The sequence below is a fragment of the Megalops cyprinoides genome, chromosome 13, assembly GCF_013368585.1.
Source record: "Megalops cyprinoides isolate fMegCyp1 chromosome 13, fMegCyp1.pri, whole genome shotgun sequence".
NCBI classification, from domain to species: domain Eukaryota; kingdom Metazoa; phylum Chordata; class Actinopteri; order Elopiformes; family Megalopidae; genus Megalops; species Megalops cyprinoides.
The window spans coordinates 1,659,942-1,675,938 of NC_050595.1; the positions used below are offsets into that span (position 1 = coordinate 1,659,942).

At 48.9% G+C, this 15,997-nt stretch overlaps 2 protein-coding genes across 3 annotated transcripts; both read right to left on the minus strand.

The window, feature by feature from the left end:
* Nucleotides 1-1,624: 1,624 nt before the first annotated feature.
* Nucleotides 1,625-9,940, minus strand: vrk3 (VRK serine/threonine kinase 3). 2 transcript variants are annotated; one of them, XM_036544025.1, is made up of 15 exons: nucleotides 9,844-9,940; nucleotides 8,709-8,914; nucleotides 8,353-8,493; nucleotides 6,526-6,645; nucleotides 6,261-6,401; nucleotides 5,814-5,869; nucleotides 5,196-5,262; nucleotides 4,892-4,976; nucleotides 4,700-4,799; nucleotides 3,787-3,879; nucleotides 3,554-3,686; nucleotides 3,256-3,376; nucleotides 2,969-3,027; nucleotides 2,511-2,647; nucleotides 1,625-2,135 (listed from the first exon to the last, which is right to left on the minus strand). In XM_036544025.1, the coding sequence occupies exons 1-15, from the start codon at nucleotides 9,912-9,914 to the stop codon at nucleotides 2,130-2,132; spliced, it is 1,536 nt and encodes a 511-aa protein (XP_036399918.1). In that variant the 5' UTR covers nucleotides 9,915-9,940; the 3' UTR covers nucleotides 1,625-2,129. The 2 variants fall into 2 exon arrangements, with proteins under 2 accessions (XP_036399918.1, XP_036399919.1); XM_036544026.1 differs by lacking the exon at nucleotides 9,844-9,940 and adding an exon at nucleotides 9,256-9,326.
* A 484-nt stretch (nucleotides 9,941-10,424) lies between these two features.
* Nucleotides 10,425-15,556, minus strand: zgc:158868 (uncharacterized protein LOC791147 homolog). The gene is made up of 6 exons (XM_036544422.1): nucleotides 15,374-15,556; nucleotides 14,847-14,901; nucleotides 14,096-14,283; nucleotides 13,255-13,419; nucleotides 11,968-12,078; nucleotides 10,425-10,612 (listed from the first exon to the last, which is right to left on the minus strand). The coding sequence occupies exons 1-6, from the start codon at nucleotides 15,518-15,520 to the stop codon at nucleotides 10,499-10,501; spliced, it is 780 nt and encodes a 259-aa protein (XP_036400315.1). The 5' UTR covers nucleotides 15,521-15,556; the 3' UTR covers nucleotides 10,425-10,498.
* Between the last annotated feature and the right edge of the window lie 441 nt (nucleotides 15,557-15,997).

The following is a 15,997-nucleotide window of genomic DNA, read 5'->3' on the forward strand; positions in this document are numbered from 1 at the left end:
TCCTCTAACAGGCTGCCAGGGATGGCAGAATCTTTAATGAGCAAAACCTCCTGCAGAGGGCAGCAAAGCCCACTTCAGGTGAGTCACCTGCCACTGGCCACCTCACATGTGACTGGGTTTGAAAATTCAATTTTCTCCTTATTGGTAAGCATGATTTCTAACTTAAAACTGTGTTTGGGGTTGTTTTGCTTTACTCATATCTTTGTAAAAACAGTTTGATTTTGCCTTACAAAGTTTGTTTGGCAGTCAAGTCTGGCAACCAAGAAATTTGTTGGTTGCTGCTAAAATCATACCATTGAAAAAACATTCTGTATTTCATCCAACATATGGACTTAATACATATTGTGAATAAAGGCTGTTATGTTATTGAAATATTCATATACACACATGGAGACATGTCTCCAAAGAAACATGGTCATCACAAGCCTTTAAATTAGATCTTTTATGGTGATTATTGCCTTGTTGTATGTATTAAATGAATGCCATCTCCAGACTGATAGATGTATTGGCAACTTTTACTTGTTTTTTATTCTTTGGGGCTCCTCTTTAAAATGTATTCACAAATTCTTTCTACACTGAACAAAATGGCCGCTATTAGACAAACAAAATGGCTGCCATAAACTATTCTAAAACTAGTTCAGCCCCTAATTTAGGCCCTGGTCTTCACACACCCGGACTACTCTTACTCCCTCCCTCTTATCCCCCAAACCCCTGCAACTAATCCAGAATGCAGCTGCACGACTAATCTGCAACCTCCCTAAACATAGTCAAGCTACTGTTATCACTCGCATCAAGTCCAAAACCTTGGTGCTGGCATGCAGGACAGTGAATGGGACAGCCCCCTCATACCCACAATCGGTCTTCAAACCATGTGTATTGGCCAGATCACCATGCTCTGCAACCATGAGGCAACTGTTCCCTCCCAAGGCCGCCCCTCTCAGCCATGACGCCCGTCTGCACTGGTCCCTCAGTGGTGGAACGAACTCCCCACAGGCGTATGGACAGCAGAAGCCCTGACCATTTTCCGACGCAGACTGAAAACCCACCGTTTTTAACTGTATCTCAGTTCAACTTTAGTCCCATCCCAGCACCTGCTACTTGCATTACTTGCTGCTTACTGTAGTATCGCAATGTGTTATGGATATCGTGATCAAGTGACATTGAGATATACGGAAGTTTAACTTCCTTTAGTTTTCTAGGCTAAGTTCAGATTGGCTCAAATTAAGTTGTGGTAGCACTTGAATAGTGTTATATTCATACTCACTGGTGTGGGAGTGCTGTTAGCCTGGTCTGACACTGTTGCTTATTTAACTTGCATGGACACACTTCTGCCCTCTTGCTCTGGATAAGAGCATCTGCCGAACGAACGAATGAATGATTCCACCAATAAGGTCCGCAAATGTAAAGAACCGCATTTCCCATGACTCCCTCAGTAACGTAGCTGGTAGCAGTCCCCAATTCAAATTCCCAACACATAAAAACACATTCTGATTTTGAAAACGAAGGGATGGCTCTCTCCTAAACTGTTCAGAAGGTCGTATGTGCAACATCTTCCTTTCTCAGATGAAGCCAAAATCAAAACTCAACACAACAGAATAAACAAATAGTACAACAGATGGGGCAATATTTTAATTCAAAAAACATTTTCCTTGACCTGAATGAACTTTATGCAGATGTGTCCATAGCATAAAAACAGCTAAAACAATGCAGATATTAAAAAGTGTAAAGTGAAAAACCTAAAATTCCAGTGAAATGTTATTCCTTAAAAGAGAAGAGGGTCCACTGCTTTAGCTCATTTACAGACGTGCAGCTTACACAGCTAAAACATCGCTACTGAGAACTGATTTCTGTGCTAAAAATATTATAACAAGTGTGCTCTTGTGTAAAACCAACAAAACGGCCATTTTTGTTGAAATGTAAGGATTTGCTTGTGTGCTGTGACCCCAAGTGAAAGAAGCAATAAAGATATTCCTAGCAATAGCACCTCCAGTTGAAAAATAAAAACAAGAACATGTCAAACAAAACAATCCCAGCAGTGTCAAAATGAATGTCACATTTTCAGTGCCTGGTTTCAACCCCACAGACACAGAGGAACCTCTCTCTCAGGAAGATTCCCCTCCTCTCAGTGGCTATACCTGTAGAAACACATATTACATTACATCGTTGTCATTTAGCAGGTGCTCTTATCCAGAGCTACATACATAGGTTACAATTGTGTCCATTTATATAGCTGAATAATTACTCAGGCAATTCTGGGTTAAGTACCTTCAGCAAGGGTACAACAGCAGTGTCCCATCGGGGAACTGAAAAGGCAACCTTTCGGTTAAGAGCCCTGCTCCTTACCACTACACTGATGCAGAGCCTGACAGTCTGAGATACATAGCAACAAGAAACAGTACGTCACCTAAGCATGCCTGTGCCTGTTTAGATTCTTGTTTGATTCTTCTTGTTTCTGGTGTAAGAGTGGGCCATGAACAGCTCGAAGGCCGCACCCGGACAGGTGTCCTTACCTGCAGGTCGATGGGCTGGGCCAGCGATGCCCCCTGCTGCTGCAGGGCCTTGTGCAGCCCGTCCCGCAGCTGCTGGTAGTCTGGCTCCTCTGTGTACTGCAGGGACATCACCTGCAGAAGGTAATCCCGCACTGCACCTGCAAAACACCAGCGAACCCCTCCCCTCAGGCACCGTAACCCAGCACAGGTACACACCTGACTCAGGTACACACAGGTGGTACAGGTGGCACCACTGTCAGCAGGCTCACTTTTCTGGAGATTTTCTGACTCAGGCAGGTGCAGTGAGACTTTAATGCTGAAGATGAAAAGTCTCAGTTTGATCTCTGTTACTCCTTCAGGAGAGGAAATGTGGGGAATTCAGTCAGTATCTGCAGCAGGTGATGCTGCTACAGAGGTGCAGGTGTGATCCCATCACTCAGTGTTTAGAGTACGCTAAAGATACAAACGCTAAAACATACCTGACACTTTCCTCCTTCCAAAGCACTGACTCAGGAGGCCTTGGACATCTGTCAGGTACCTGTGTTCAGACAGCAGTAAAGGACATCAGGAAACGACCAGCATTTCATCAGGAAATAACATGCTGAGCTGCTCTCCGTCCAACGATGATCAGTGAACACACAGACGCAATATCTTCAACTTTAAAGGATCTGTAAATGGAAAAAATCCCCTGACCCTGCTGCTGGGATATGCGGGGTTCTTCCCCGCCCCCTGACCTTTGCTCCCTGACCCACGGGTGCCCTCTCACCTCTCCTTCTCGGCCGTGACCTTGGAGGGACAGTGTGCGAGCGGAGTCCAGGGCAGGGCTCCTGCCAGCCAGTGCAGCATGCAGTAGCCTAGCGTCTGCAGGTCACTGCGCCGGGACGGGCCTGGGGGAGGCAGGGTTATGGACAGCCGTGGTCAGGTCAGAGGTCAAGAGGGTTGACTTTAGAACTACATTCAGAATTACGTAAGACTAGATTCCAACGAGCATTTACCTCAGTTATATGACACTAACCCTAGAGAAGACTAATGCTGAATTTTACCAGACACAAACAGCAGCTCACCGGCCCCCTTATGGGAATCTACGCTGATGAACTCAAGGGCGCCCTCGTGTGGCGTGCGGCTCTTCTCACGGTACTCCACATGCCTCCCGTTGGGACAGTAGCGGAAAGCATGGCAGTATCCTGCCAGGTACACCTGGGGACAGGTAAAGAACTGGAACATCACCTGGTTTCTCAATGACACCAGCCTGCTTTCCAGGTGTAGTTGGGGGTCAGATGGTGTAGGACAGACTCACCTGTGTGGTGTTGGCAGGGTTGATGTAAATGTTCTCGGAGTGGATGTCAGCATGGACATACTCATTCTCATGGATGTACTCCAGCACATCCAGCTAGAAGAGCAGGCAGGAAACGGAGATTAACCATCAACACTAGAGCATCACCATGGAGATGCACACATCACAACCACATTCCCACCAAATCAATAACAGACAGTACACCCATGGACACACTCACAGGAAGCTTTCCCCTGATTCTTCCTGTCTTTACGGAAACAGGGAGTTAACCACATTAAACCAGCTTTGTTTCTACAGCGTTTTATTTCACAGTTTAAGGAAAGGGCAGCAGTATGGTATAGTGGTAAGGAGCAGGTCTCATAACTGAAAGGTTGCTGGTTCAATTCCGCACTTGGGCACTGCTGCTATGCACGTGGGCAAGGTACTTAACCCAGAACTGCCTCAGTTGATATCCAGCTGTATAGATGGATAAATAAATTTTAAAAATGTAACTTACGTAAAGTGCTCTGGAAAAGAGCATCTGTTCTGCAGTCGTGTTATGTAATGCACTGTAAGGTAAAGGCCAGCAGTGCTCTGCGTCTCGTCTTTGGGCCCCTCACACCGGCTCAGTGCGTGAATGCAGCCTGCTTTTACAGAGGAAGCGGAGGGGTCCGCACCCCACTGCTCTCTGCACCACACGCTTCCTGACCGTTCCAGCGTTTGTCATGGCCTCAGCGCACTGGGTTTCACAAACAAAACGAGCAGCCTTTGAATCGTGTCTGGTGCAGCTCGGTCTGTATTCCGAGCAACGAGCACCATCGTTTCATCATAAAGGAACCCTCAGGAGGAGCTCAGAATGGCAGTATGGGAAGGGGGACGTTATTTGGCAGATCAGCCAAAGCTTAGAAGACAGTGATATGGAAAGAAAAGTACTCACTATTCGGCAAGCCAGTTGCAGCACGGCCTTCTCAGACAGCACCTCCCCTTCCTTCATAAGGGACTGAAGAGTTACTCCCATGTAGGGGAAGATCAGGAACCTGGAGTCAAACACACACACACACACACACACACACATACATCAGTGAGGCTGAATTATCTCTCTCAGACACAACTACACACAGATACCCACCTGTATATGTCTGCATGCAGCCCAAATCCAACACACACAGGTATGCCCAGAAAGTCCCTCTTGTTCATCTTCATCCACTTCTCCACTGAGGGTGAAATGCACAAGAACAGGCCTTAATCCTTCCCTTCTTCCACTGCCACATTCGAACGCTGGACATTACATCATGACTTCTCACTTAGACACCTAGAGCTGAGAATCTGCCTCAGGTCAACAGCAGCTGGCTTAACCAGTCCCCCACAGAAACTGCAGTGCATTGGTATAATGAAACGAATGCCAAGGAAGTCTACAGTGGCAGGTGACTCACCTGAAGTGGACTTTGCTGCCCTCTGCAGGAAATTTTGCTCATTAAAGATTCTGCCATCCTTGGCAGCCTGTTAGAGGAAATGCAGTGACTTCAGAGGAGAAAAGACACAGTCAGCACTACAAACCTGCACATAAACACACAGCTGCACTGTGGCCCTGCAGAATACAATCACTGGTCATAATACCAGCCCAAAGGGTTTAGTTACCCTCAGATACAGTCAGTGTACTCAGTGACCATGCGAAGGAAGCCACCTTTCTGAAGAAAGAATACTGCCCTTCTGTGATTGGGTGATGCCAATCTGACAGAGACCAGTGCTGTTTTAAGACCTTGATTGCAACAGAATGTCAAGAACTCCACATTCGTGAAAGTCAGTGAGGTAAAGTAAGTGAGAGGTTGTGTTCACGGCTCTGTTCATGGTGCGTAAACTCAACCCAGCAGCAATACAACTGCAGTGATAAAGAGCAGAGAGGTCTTTATCAGGCAGGGGGTTTAGCTCACTGCTGCAATCTGATTGGCTGGGGATATGAATCCCCTCTGACACACGGGAAAGCAGAAAGATGATCCCTGCATGACCTGGAGACTCTGACAGACAGCAGGGCCTCTTGGTCCTTTACTTACCAGTTTCAGTATGTGTTTGTAGTCCACAGAACTGGCTCCTGGTGTGAGCTGCTTCACTAGAGAAACAATAAAGGAAGAAAATATTAGAAATCTCTGCTTAATGATAGCCTGAAACACAAAATGTGCCCCGAAATAACTTTGTTGTTATGTCAGCTGAGAGACACCATGGACAGAAGAAAGAACAGCCGTGTCACTTCCTGTGTATCGAGCTGTAAGCCGCACTGAGAGGAGGGGTCAGCGCTGGGCTGCTCAGTGCAGCTAACAGTCTAAAGCAGAGTCCGCATGAAGCATCAGGCATAGCGGCAGAACTCAGGGATGCAGGAAATGGCCACCATGTGACTCGCTTCCTGCTTCAACACCTTATGATCCCGAACTCTGGTCTCATAGCCCCCTGTGATATTTTGGGGAGGCGGCAGGCGGCTGGATCGGGGTGCTTTCCGCTCTCACCCCCGTAGACGAGCTCGGCCTCGCTCTGACTCAGCAGCTTCACCGGCTGCCACTTCCTGCCGGCCGTGTCGGTCAGCTGGTCCCCCGCCTGCAGGGGTTCTGGGGCACAGGACGGCCGCGCCCTCTTAGCCTTTCCTTTGGCTGCGTGGCAGAGAGACAGAGACGCACATGAGGAGAGTGCAGTTACTCTGCCCTCCCACACAGCCCTGCACCCCCCCACGCTGCCTGTAGGGGGCAATCTGCAGTGAGTGAGGGTTCCCCTCACCTTGCGCAGGTGATCTGGGTGATGGTGCGGACAGTACCGGTGCATCGACCTCCTCTTCCTGTTTCACAATCAGGGAGGCCTGCCGTTTCCGCGGTGACTGCAAGGCTTGAGGGCTCTGACCTGCACATGAAGTTGGGCGTGTCAGAAAGGTCATTATTCCCCTCCCTCCTGCTCACACAGGACACCTATGTGATGGGACTGTAGACCGTTTAATGTTTTCAACATGTCATATAATAAACAGCCATTGTCAGCATTATAATTATCTATGGCCTAACATAACATTGAAAATATTAAATGTAACTTCCGCTAACCTAAATTACACTTACATTCCCCGTTCTTTATTGTATGACGCTTCACGCTGAACCTTTAAGGAACTTCTAACTGAAGCAGATCTGCTACAATAAACTTTTTAAAACAACTCAGTCTTATACTTTGAAGTTTGGAAAAAATCGAACAAATTCCATACTATTCAATGGAGAGTAACAATCATCAGAAATTTACATTTTACATTTATTTATTTAGCAGAAATCAAAAGCAAGCGTGATAACAGCAGGCACAACTCTTATACAGCGTATTTCCATTTCAAACAGGACCTCAGTTCATGCTGAAACTGCCCTGTCTTACTGAAACCCCTCTCCACACACCCCCTCCGCTGCTGCTGGGGTGCCGATGCCCCACTGTGCCCTGCAGAGAAACAAATGCCATCCGGAGGAAAGGCATCATCCCAGCAACTCCCAGGCACCTGACCAGGGTGCCAAAGTGGCAGGACGAGGTGACCCGGGCCAACAGAAACCCACCCTACCCCACCACACATCCCAACCCTAACGCTAACCCTAACCCTGACCCTAACCCTAACGCTAACCCTAACCCTAACCCCACCACACATCCCAACCCTAACGCTAACCCTAACCCTGACCCTAACCCTAACGCTAACCCTAACCCTAACCCCACCACACATCCCAACCCTAACGCTAACCCTAACCCTGACCCAAAACCTTACCCCACCAGAAGAAAGCCAACTGGGCTGCACCCACTTTTGTTCAGGCCTCCGCGGCACACGCCCTCCCCAACACGCTCTCCCCGGCCTCCACGGCACACGCTCTCCCCAACACACTCTCCCCGGCCTCCGCGGCACACGCCCTCCCCGGCCTCCGCGGCACACGCTCTCCCCAACACGCCCTCCCCGGCCTCCGCGGCACATGCTCTCCCCGGCCTCCGCGGCACACGCTCTCCCCGGCCTCCGCGGCACACACTCTCCCCGGCCTCCGCGGCACACGCTCTCCCCAGCCTCCGCGGCACACAGGGAAACCCTCCTGCACACTGCAGCTCTGAGCAGCAGAGCAGCTTCCTGCCCAACACCCCCCGGCTGCAGGACGACGGGCAGCTCAGCGGTCGGATTTACCCAGAATGCCACACTTCCCTCAGCTCCGTTTCCCTGCTGCTCCGCACAGCCACGGCGGCCCTGCAGCAGCGGCGGGAAGCCCGCCTGCCTTCCGGAACACTGCGGAAGGGAAGTGCCGCTCACCCTGCCTGCTCTCTCAGGGACAGCGTGGCAGTGAACCAGTGAAAGCTGATTTTCAGCTGTACTGGGCTGGGACAGAGAACACACTGTGTGCTATTTTCAGAAAAGTCACATGGAAAATACTGACTCACATTTCAATAGGGGTCACAAAATGTTACCAAAAAAATTACTCAAGATCTCATATGTTATAAAGAACAAATGAAACTCTCTACATGCTTCAACACCCTCATAACTTCACACCGTTTCTGGGGGCAGGACTGGGTTCTCCAGCCACGACAGTGACAGCAGGTTTTCCTCTCTCTCACCTGCAGCTGGGGATTTTGAAGGGGTGGTGACGGAGGGGGGGTTGGACCTCTTCTTTTTTGGGGGGGTTACCACGTCATCAGTTTGGACCTTGACGGCAGACTTCCGCATCCGGCGCAGAGGAGAGCGTGCCGAAACAGGACCTGCAACGGGACAGGGGCACAGAGCTGCTCACCTCTCACAAGAGGGACTATCAGATGCAAGAGCACAAATCACACCTTTAGGGTCACCAGTTGAGGTCTGCGTGTGGCATGTGGGCGTGCGTGTGCGCGCGTGTGTGTTTGTGTGTGTGCGTGCGTGCGTGTGTGCATGTGTGCGTGTGTGCGTGTGTATACAGCATGACCTGCAGTTTGTCTACCTTCTCCAGCTTGCTCGGGACAGGGGGGGCTCTGCAGCTGTGCAGTGACGCTGGTGACAGGAGCCTGTGAAGCCTCAGGTGAGGTAGCTGAGGAGACGAGCTGCTCTGACTCCCCCAGGACTGGCAGCTGCTCCCCACAGGCTGGGCAGAACTTAAACCCAGCCTGCAGCCTGGAGCCGCAGTGGGGGCAGAAATTTAAAACCATTCTGGAAAAGAAAGAGTGAGGGGAATGGAGAAATACAACACTGCATGGATGCACTCCCTCACTCCCTCTCTCTCTCTCATGTCATGATCAGTAAGTGTTTATCTGGGTAGTGTAAGCCATTCTGACACTGAAGGTTCTTTAAAGTGGACAGAGTGGAAAACATGTTGCAAAATGATCCGTGACAACACGAAATAACAACATAATAATTAGGCTTATGATATATTTCATGGAAATCGTAGCCTACAATCTGGAGAAATCAAATCAGAGTTGTCTACACGTTGATGGCTCCATCTCAATCAATATACTATTATCACAAAATCGCAACTCAAGATTTCCAACAACCTCAAACACTGACAACAACGCACGCGTTCGAGAGAAACAGTCGAAACGCTGCGCCAAAATTGAAAGTTTTCTTGAAGCAGGAAGAGGACAACGAGGACACAAGCTTCAAAGCCTCGGTTTCTAGTCTTTATCTTTGTACAGAGTCGACGCCCACCGGAAGCATCGCTCGACAGGGTGAGCGCTTCTCACGTCGGCTCAGTGATTTTGGCTGTTGTGGTTAAGCACTGCGCACTTGCACGCTTTATGTACAACACACTCGCCCAGCACACCAATGTAGAGGGGGAAGGGGTGATCACTGACTCGTGTGTACCAATAACCAATCAAAAAACTCGGTAGCCACAGATGTATAGACCCCAGCTTTCTTGCTAGCAAAATCTCGAACTTATACAGGCTGGTGTAAGAGAGCTCAGAATGCAGGCAGGGTAGTGAAACACCTCGCAAGCGAGCTAAATATAGGAGGGCGCTAACTTACTACCCAGTGAAGCGATGATTAGCTTGTCACAGCCTAGCTAGCTGTCAAACAGAGACAGAACATACACGGAGTGCAGACGTCCCTTTTCGGAGTGCAGTGTAGTTAGCTCACATTACCTGATAGCCTGTGAATACAGCGGAAGGGGAACACGTTGTTTCACCGAGCCACACGTTAAGACCGAACCCATCAACTCAACAGTTGCTCTCCGGCAGCTGTTCATACAACGCGGAATCACATGATAATAACAGACCTTCATCCGTACGGTGCGCCGCATGGGCCAAACACAGCGTCACAGCGTCAAATCCCGAGCCAGCGGCCGCGGTTTAAGCGGTCCCTGATTTTAGGCTCAACTCGGGAAACCTCGTCGTAAACGAGATCGTGGTGACTTGAATCCTGTCGATGGTTGCTGCAGAACCAATTTTATTAACGGGGTTAATTTGCTGAACGGATGGATTCTTTATTAGATATTAAGGCCATTTAAATATGTGTGCATTTAAATATACTTTCCCGTGAAGAACTTTGTTGAAGAATATTATAGTATACAGTTAACGTAGATGTAGCCGAGTGAACTTTTTATGTCTCATAATGTTAATAGGCTTCAGTTTTGCAAACAAGACAAAACGTGCAATTAAATAACATTTTAATGAGACATGACACAGAGAGTACTATTAGCAAGGAGAAATTAATCATGCAGACGTGTTTGTTTTATTTTATTTTATTAAGGAATGCCCCCAGCCCCTCCAGTTGCAGGATGGCTGGCATGCCGGACCCTCACCAGGGGATGCTGTTCCCCTCCCAGTCCAGCAGCATCCCGCTGTGTTTGTCGGTGAGGGTAGAGATGACTCGCAGCATGCCTTTCGCGCTGTCCACCACCGCCACCGGGGCCTGCACAAACACACAGCCGGCACAGACACGCCGGAGACGCGGGGTTAGCACTCCGGCTCCCCCTGCTGGCAGGGTCGTGCCAAAAGCATGCGAGCCTGGTCAGTGTACGAGAATAACAACCACCGACATAAACGACGCTGTTTGATCTATGATAATTGAAACAGTGGACAGGGGGTTTTAAAAGCACATCAGGTAGACGTCCTTGGCCCAGTCCTATCATCCAGTGTGATTAGTTATATCCACTGGGTTTATTTATTGCCCTTGAAATGAGAATAATCTTTCCACAGCTCAAACAGAAAATAGGACAGTGCAGGAAATACATTTGCATTTTGCACTGTGTCATTTACACACTCTTATCTAGAACAACTTACCAGAAAAGAGAACAAAGTGCGTGTAGTAAAATTGCTTGTTAGACAGTGCAAATGGGACACGGCTAACCTCGTTCACACGTGTGGAGCTGTGATAGCGTGTGATAGTGTGTACACGCCTTCATACCGTACGGCAGGATCACTGAGTGCTATCAGCCTGATGATGAATACGCGCAACCCAAAACCACAGTCAGCTGCAAAGAACTGCAGAACAAACTCACACTCTCATTCATGCAGTCAGCTGCAAAGAACTGCAGAACAAACTCACACTCTCATTCATGCAGTCAGCTGCAAAGAACTGCAGAACAAACTCACACTCTCATTCATGCAGTCAGCTGCAAAGAACTGCAGAACAAACTCACACTCTCATTCATGCTGTCAGCTGCAAAGAACTGCAGAACAAACTCACACTCTCATTCATGCTGTTGGCAGAATTGGGAAGTTTGTTAAGCACATGCTGTGTGAAACTGCTGTGGGGGGGGGCGACGGCTCTTTCACAGTGCAAGATAAACAGCCTGAATCAGCCCGCAGTTAAAGTACAAAGTTCAATACAGCGGTAATTCTGAGAATAATGGCAGTGAGAGTGAGCTATAGGAGGGAGGCAGAGGCAGAGAGCACTCTTAAGATTAGATTAGATCCATTCTGTCCATTAGTAGCTTTCAGAAGGGGGTACAATGGGATTGGTAATTAGCTGTGGTATGAACTAAAAAGCTGTCCCAGTATGGGCATGTATTCAGCTTTATTCCTGAAGACACAGCCCTAAATGACCCTTTTACATAGAACCCTCTTCCAGGTCTGTTAGCCTTAGTTTTTCTGAGCGCTGATCTTTTCAGCATGAGTGTACATATACACAGAGACACACACAAGTGCACATACACGCACTGAGGCACCTGCTAACACACATGCACCTACACCACATGCCTGTACACATGTATGCACACACGTGTGTGTGTGTGTGTGTGTGTGTGGTCTCAGTGCTGCTCTCACCTCTGGGCCACCCATGTCGGTCTTGACCCAGCCAGGGTGGATGGCTGTGACCACTATCCTGTCCTTCTTAAACTCCTCTGCCAAGCAGCAGGTCAGCATGTTAAGAGCAGCCTGTGGGGGTGGGGGGGGGGGGGGGGGGGGGACGACACAGAACAACCTCATTCATCCAGAGAAAAGCACAATGTGGAATGATCCATGAAATACAACTTAGAGGAGAAACATATATTTTCATTTACATTTACATTTTCAATACATTATCTAGCTGAGCAGATACCAAAACACTAGTCCCATCCTTGAAATGAGGTGCAGCTCTGTGTTACTGCTGCTATTTTGTAAGGTCAGGTTAGTATCCAGCACCAACCCAAAGTCCATAGTACTCTGACCTGATGACACAGTTTTATTGGCGAGAGAGAAGGAAAGGTCACCAAGTGGGGTTGACTTTGCTGGGATGTAGAGAGGTTTGGTTTTGGAAAGACTGAGCTTGAGATCAAGATTGTCCAATTTGGTACATGATAGAGGCAAATCTTCACCATCAGTGAGACAATGTTCTTGTCAGTGGGTAGAAATGACAGAGTTAGGTAACACCTGCATAGCCATGGTAGGAGAAGCAATGGGAGGAGATGATGTGTTCCAGATATTTAGTGTAGAGGGGGGAGAGGAGAAGACCAAGAGCAGATTCCTGAGGGACTCCAGTGGTGAGGGTTGGAGGCAGAGAGGCGGAGACAGAACAGTTGGAAAGGTAGGAAGATATCCAGCTGTGCACAGTGTCTGCAACGCCTGATTCAGCCAGGGCTGCCAGAAGGGACTGATGTATGAGCTGTATCAAGAGCAGCCGATAGATCAAGGAGGACTGAGACAGAGGACAAGGAGGTAGCGCTGGCAAGACTGAAAGCCTCGCTCACAAACAGCAGAGCAGTTTCAGTCAAATGGCCCACACTGAGCCCAGACTGGTCGGGATCGAACAGGTTGTGTTGAGTCGGGAAGTGAGCTGAGATAACCTGTTCTGGAGTAAGATCCAATCAGCTGTTTACACTATGAAGTACACTGAAATACTGCACCTTTTCAGGATATTCAGTTCTACCTTGTTTCCTTCTAAAGCTTCAGACATTTGATATCTATTAACACAGACAATATCATTACTCTAAGCTTTATTCACAATGTAAGATCTGTCATTGCCAGATCTTTATATTCTCCCGTCTGTTTGTGGGAAGCTGCAGGTTTTGAACTGGACCCACACACTGCAGGTGCTGAGGATTGGCTCAGACGCCCAGGTGAGCTTGGGGTTACCTTGCTGGCGCGGTAGGGGTACATGGGCGCTATGCTGAAGGTCTCAGGGCATTTCTCCATGGATGACAGCAGGGTGGAGACGTTGATTACGAGGGGGGTGGTGCAGGCCATTCCCACCCCTGAGCCAGGCTGGGAGGCAGCCCTCTGCAGGTACGGCAGGAAGTCCTGCAGGAAGTGATGCGTTAGCCGAGCCCTGACATACCCCGGTCGTGTTTACCTGCTGAGTGCTGAAAGCTCTACTGTGAGACAGATTACCAGCACAGCTGAAGTCATTAGCACACAGCTCTTCCCATTCTCCGCCAGGGAGATTCAGGATGACAGACTGCATTCAAAATGACTCCTGCAACCCCCGCCCCTCTCCGAAGCCCTGACTTCTGATTGGTCCCTTGCAGGAAAAGTACAGGAAGGAGCAAACTCCCAGTCTTATGCTTGTGTGCTCTCTTAGAAGGACCTTTTTTCACCTTTTTAAATTCCAGCACCTCTGTTTGTTGTGTGGTGTGTGAAATATGCAGTGTACAGGTGTACAGGTGTGGACTCTCAGACACACAGGCAGAACCACAGCGGTTGGCACAGGATTTTTAACAATAAAAAACATTTTCACTAATTCAGAGAGCAGAGCAGAGAGAGAGGTGAGGACAGTATTAGCAATTACCAAAAAAATCCTAAAAGATAGCGGGATATAGGTGTATCAGCAGCGTGATGCTGTGACCGGCTCCTTGCTGTGCTAACATTCACATCATTAATCTGCATATCACTTTTTCCTGCTGTTGGCTGCAGTGCTTTGATGGAGGATGATGATGGTTTGTGCTCCACCCGCCCACCTCCACGTTGAGGAGCTCACCTTGGTGACAAGCAGGGGTCCCACCGTGTTGGTGACGAACACATCCACCATGTCCTTCATGCCGGTGTCCCTCAGCTGGCCTGGAGTGTTCACCCCGGCGTTGTTTATCAGCAGATCCAGGCCCCTGCCCGCCAGCCTGCTCCCCACCTCCCCGGCAGCCTGTCTAATGCTCTCTGGGTCTGAGGTGTCTGCCAACGCACACAAGAACCGCCCGGCCTCAGCGGGCTCTCCCAGCCACCTCCCAAAACACCAGGATCACAGACACTTCCCCTTACTTGTCTACCCTTCAGATTCGTTGGCTTGATGTAGGTCGGATAGTATGTAACATTGTTTTTTTTTTCACTCCTGAAATACACTGTTGCCTCTCTGTCGCGCTGCCATCTGAGCCCTGAGTCATCTTGGTAAACAGATGATACAGCAGGCTCTGTGGCAGTCTGCACACGCCTTTCTGCCGGTAAAATCACTGAAAACACAGTGCGGTCAGAAGCCACTCTGCAGAATATTCCCTTTCAGCACAAATTTCTTCCATCAAATTAGATTTGACTTTTCACTAAATGTCTGTGAATGACTATCCACAGAGAAAGGAAGCAAGTTAATTTTAATGGTAAAAAAAAAAAACAAGGGTAGAAACAATATTGCATGGATCGAGTACTCCTTTAAAGTGTACCGTAGCACAGCAGCTGATATGGGGCCTCTGTGTTCTGATAAGGGAACATTATTCGGATCAAAGATGTGGCGCAGGTAGTCTTACCCAGGCGGATGATGGTCACCAGGTTTGAGTGCTTCTCTGCGATGTCTCTCAAGTCCTGCAGGACGGGAGAAGAAAAACAAGGAGGATAATTTGCATCCCCTCATTCGAGTCCGTGTGAAAGCAGAGGAGCCATAGACACAGATATGAAAACGCCCTGTTGTCCACGACGCACCCAGAGGAGAACAGAGCTCAGAGTTTCCACAGTGAACCGTCACACCTGTCAGTGATAATCATAAAACGTTTTTGAATAACAACAATTAACAGCCATCGAAAAATATCCAAATCACCAAATCAAACACATTCGTATGATATTGTGGTATATTATGGTATATTACATTTAAGTATGGTACACTTAACTACACCCTACCCAGGTGCCTCTTTCTGAGGCAGGGATGTTTCTATAAGACTATATAGTGCTATATAATTAAATGCCCTGCTGTAATCCTCTGTCTGCTCCACTCTGCGCTCTCTGTGCTGTTGAAGTGCCTTTATCTTGCTCTGTGTGGAACTGCGTGGTGCTGCAGTACCTTTGCCCGGGGTCCGGCGGGGTCTCGGCACCCAGCGAAGATCAGGGTGGGCGGGCAGGACGCCTCTGCCAGCTGCCTCACCAGCTCCAGCCCGATCCCGCGGTTCGCCCCGGTCACCAGCACGCTGTCACACCTCCTGGCCGCCATGGCTGCTCCGTGCCAGCAGGTGCAGCTGAGTGAATGACCTGGTCTCCCAACCTTCTCCTGCACCTCCCTGCCCTGTTAATGTTTACCCAGGGCTGCACCCTGTCCCCGCCCCCCCCCAGGGCTGCACCCTGTCCCCCCATGTCCTCACGGCATCACTTCTGCGTTGTGAGAAAACAGCCTTACACACAGCTATCATGTGAAAAACAGCCAGTGTTTTGCTCCTGTAGTGTGAGGAGTGTTCACCCCAAAACATGCACGGATGTGCACACCCACACACACACACACACACACACAAATGAAGCTACGCATACAGATGCACCTGTACACATCTGTATGCAGCCCATAACCAGCACACACAGAGTCCAGCTGATTCATGTTCAACCCCTTCACCACTAGAGGGAGAAAAACACAGGAACAGGCCGAAATAAGCATCTGGATCTCATGGTAACAGTAGCTGGACACACAAATATGTGTCTG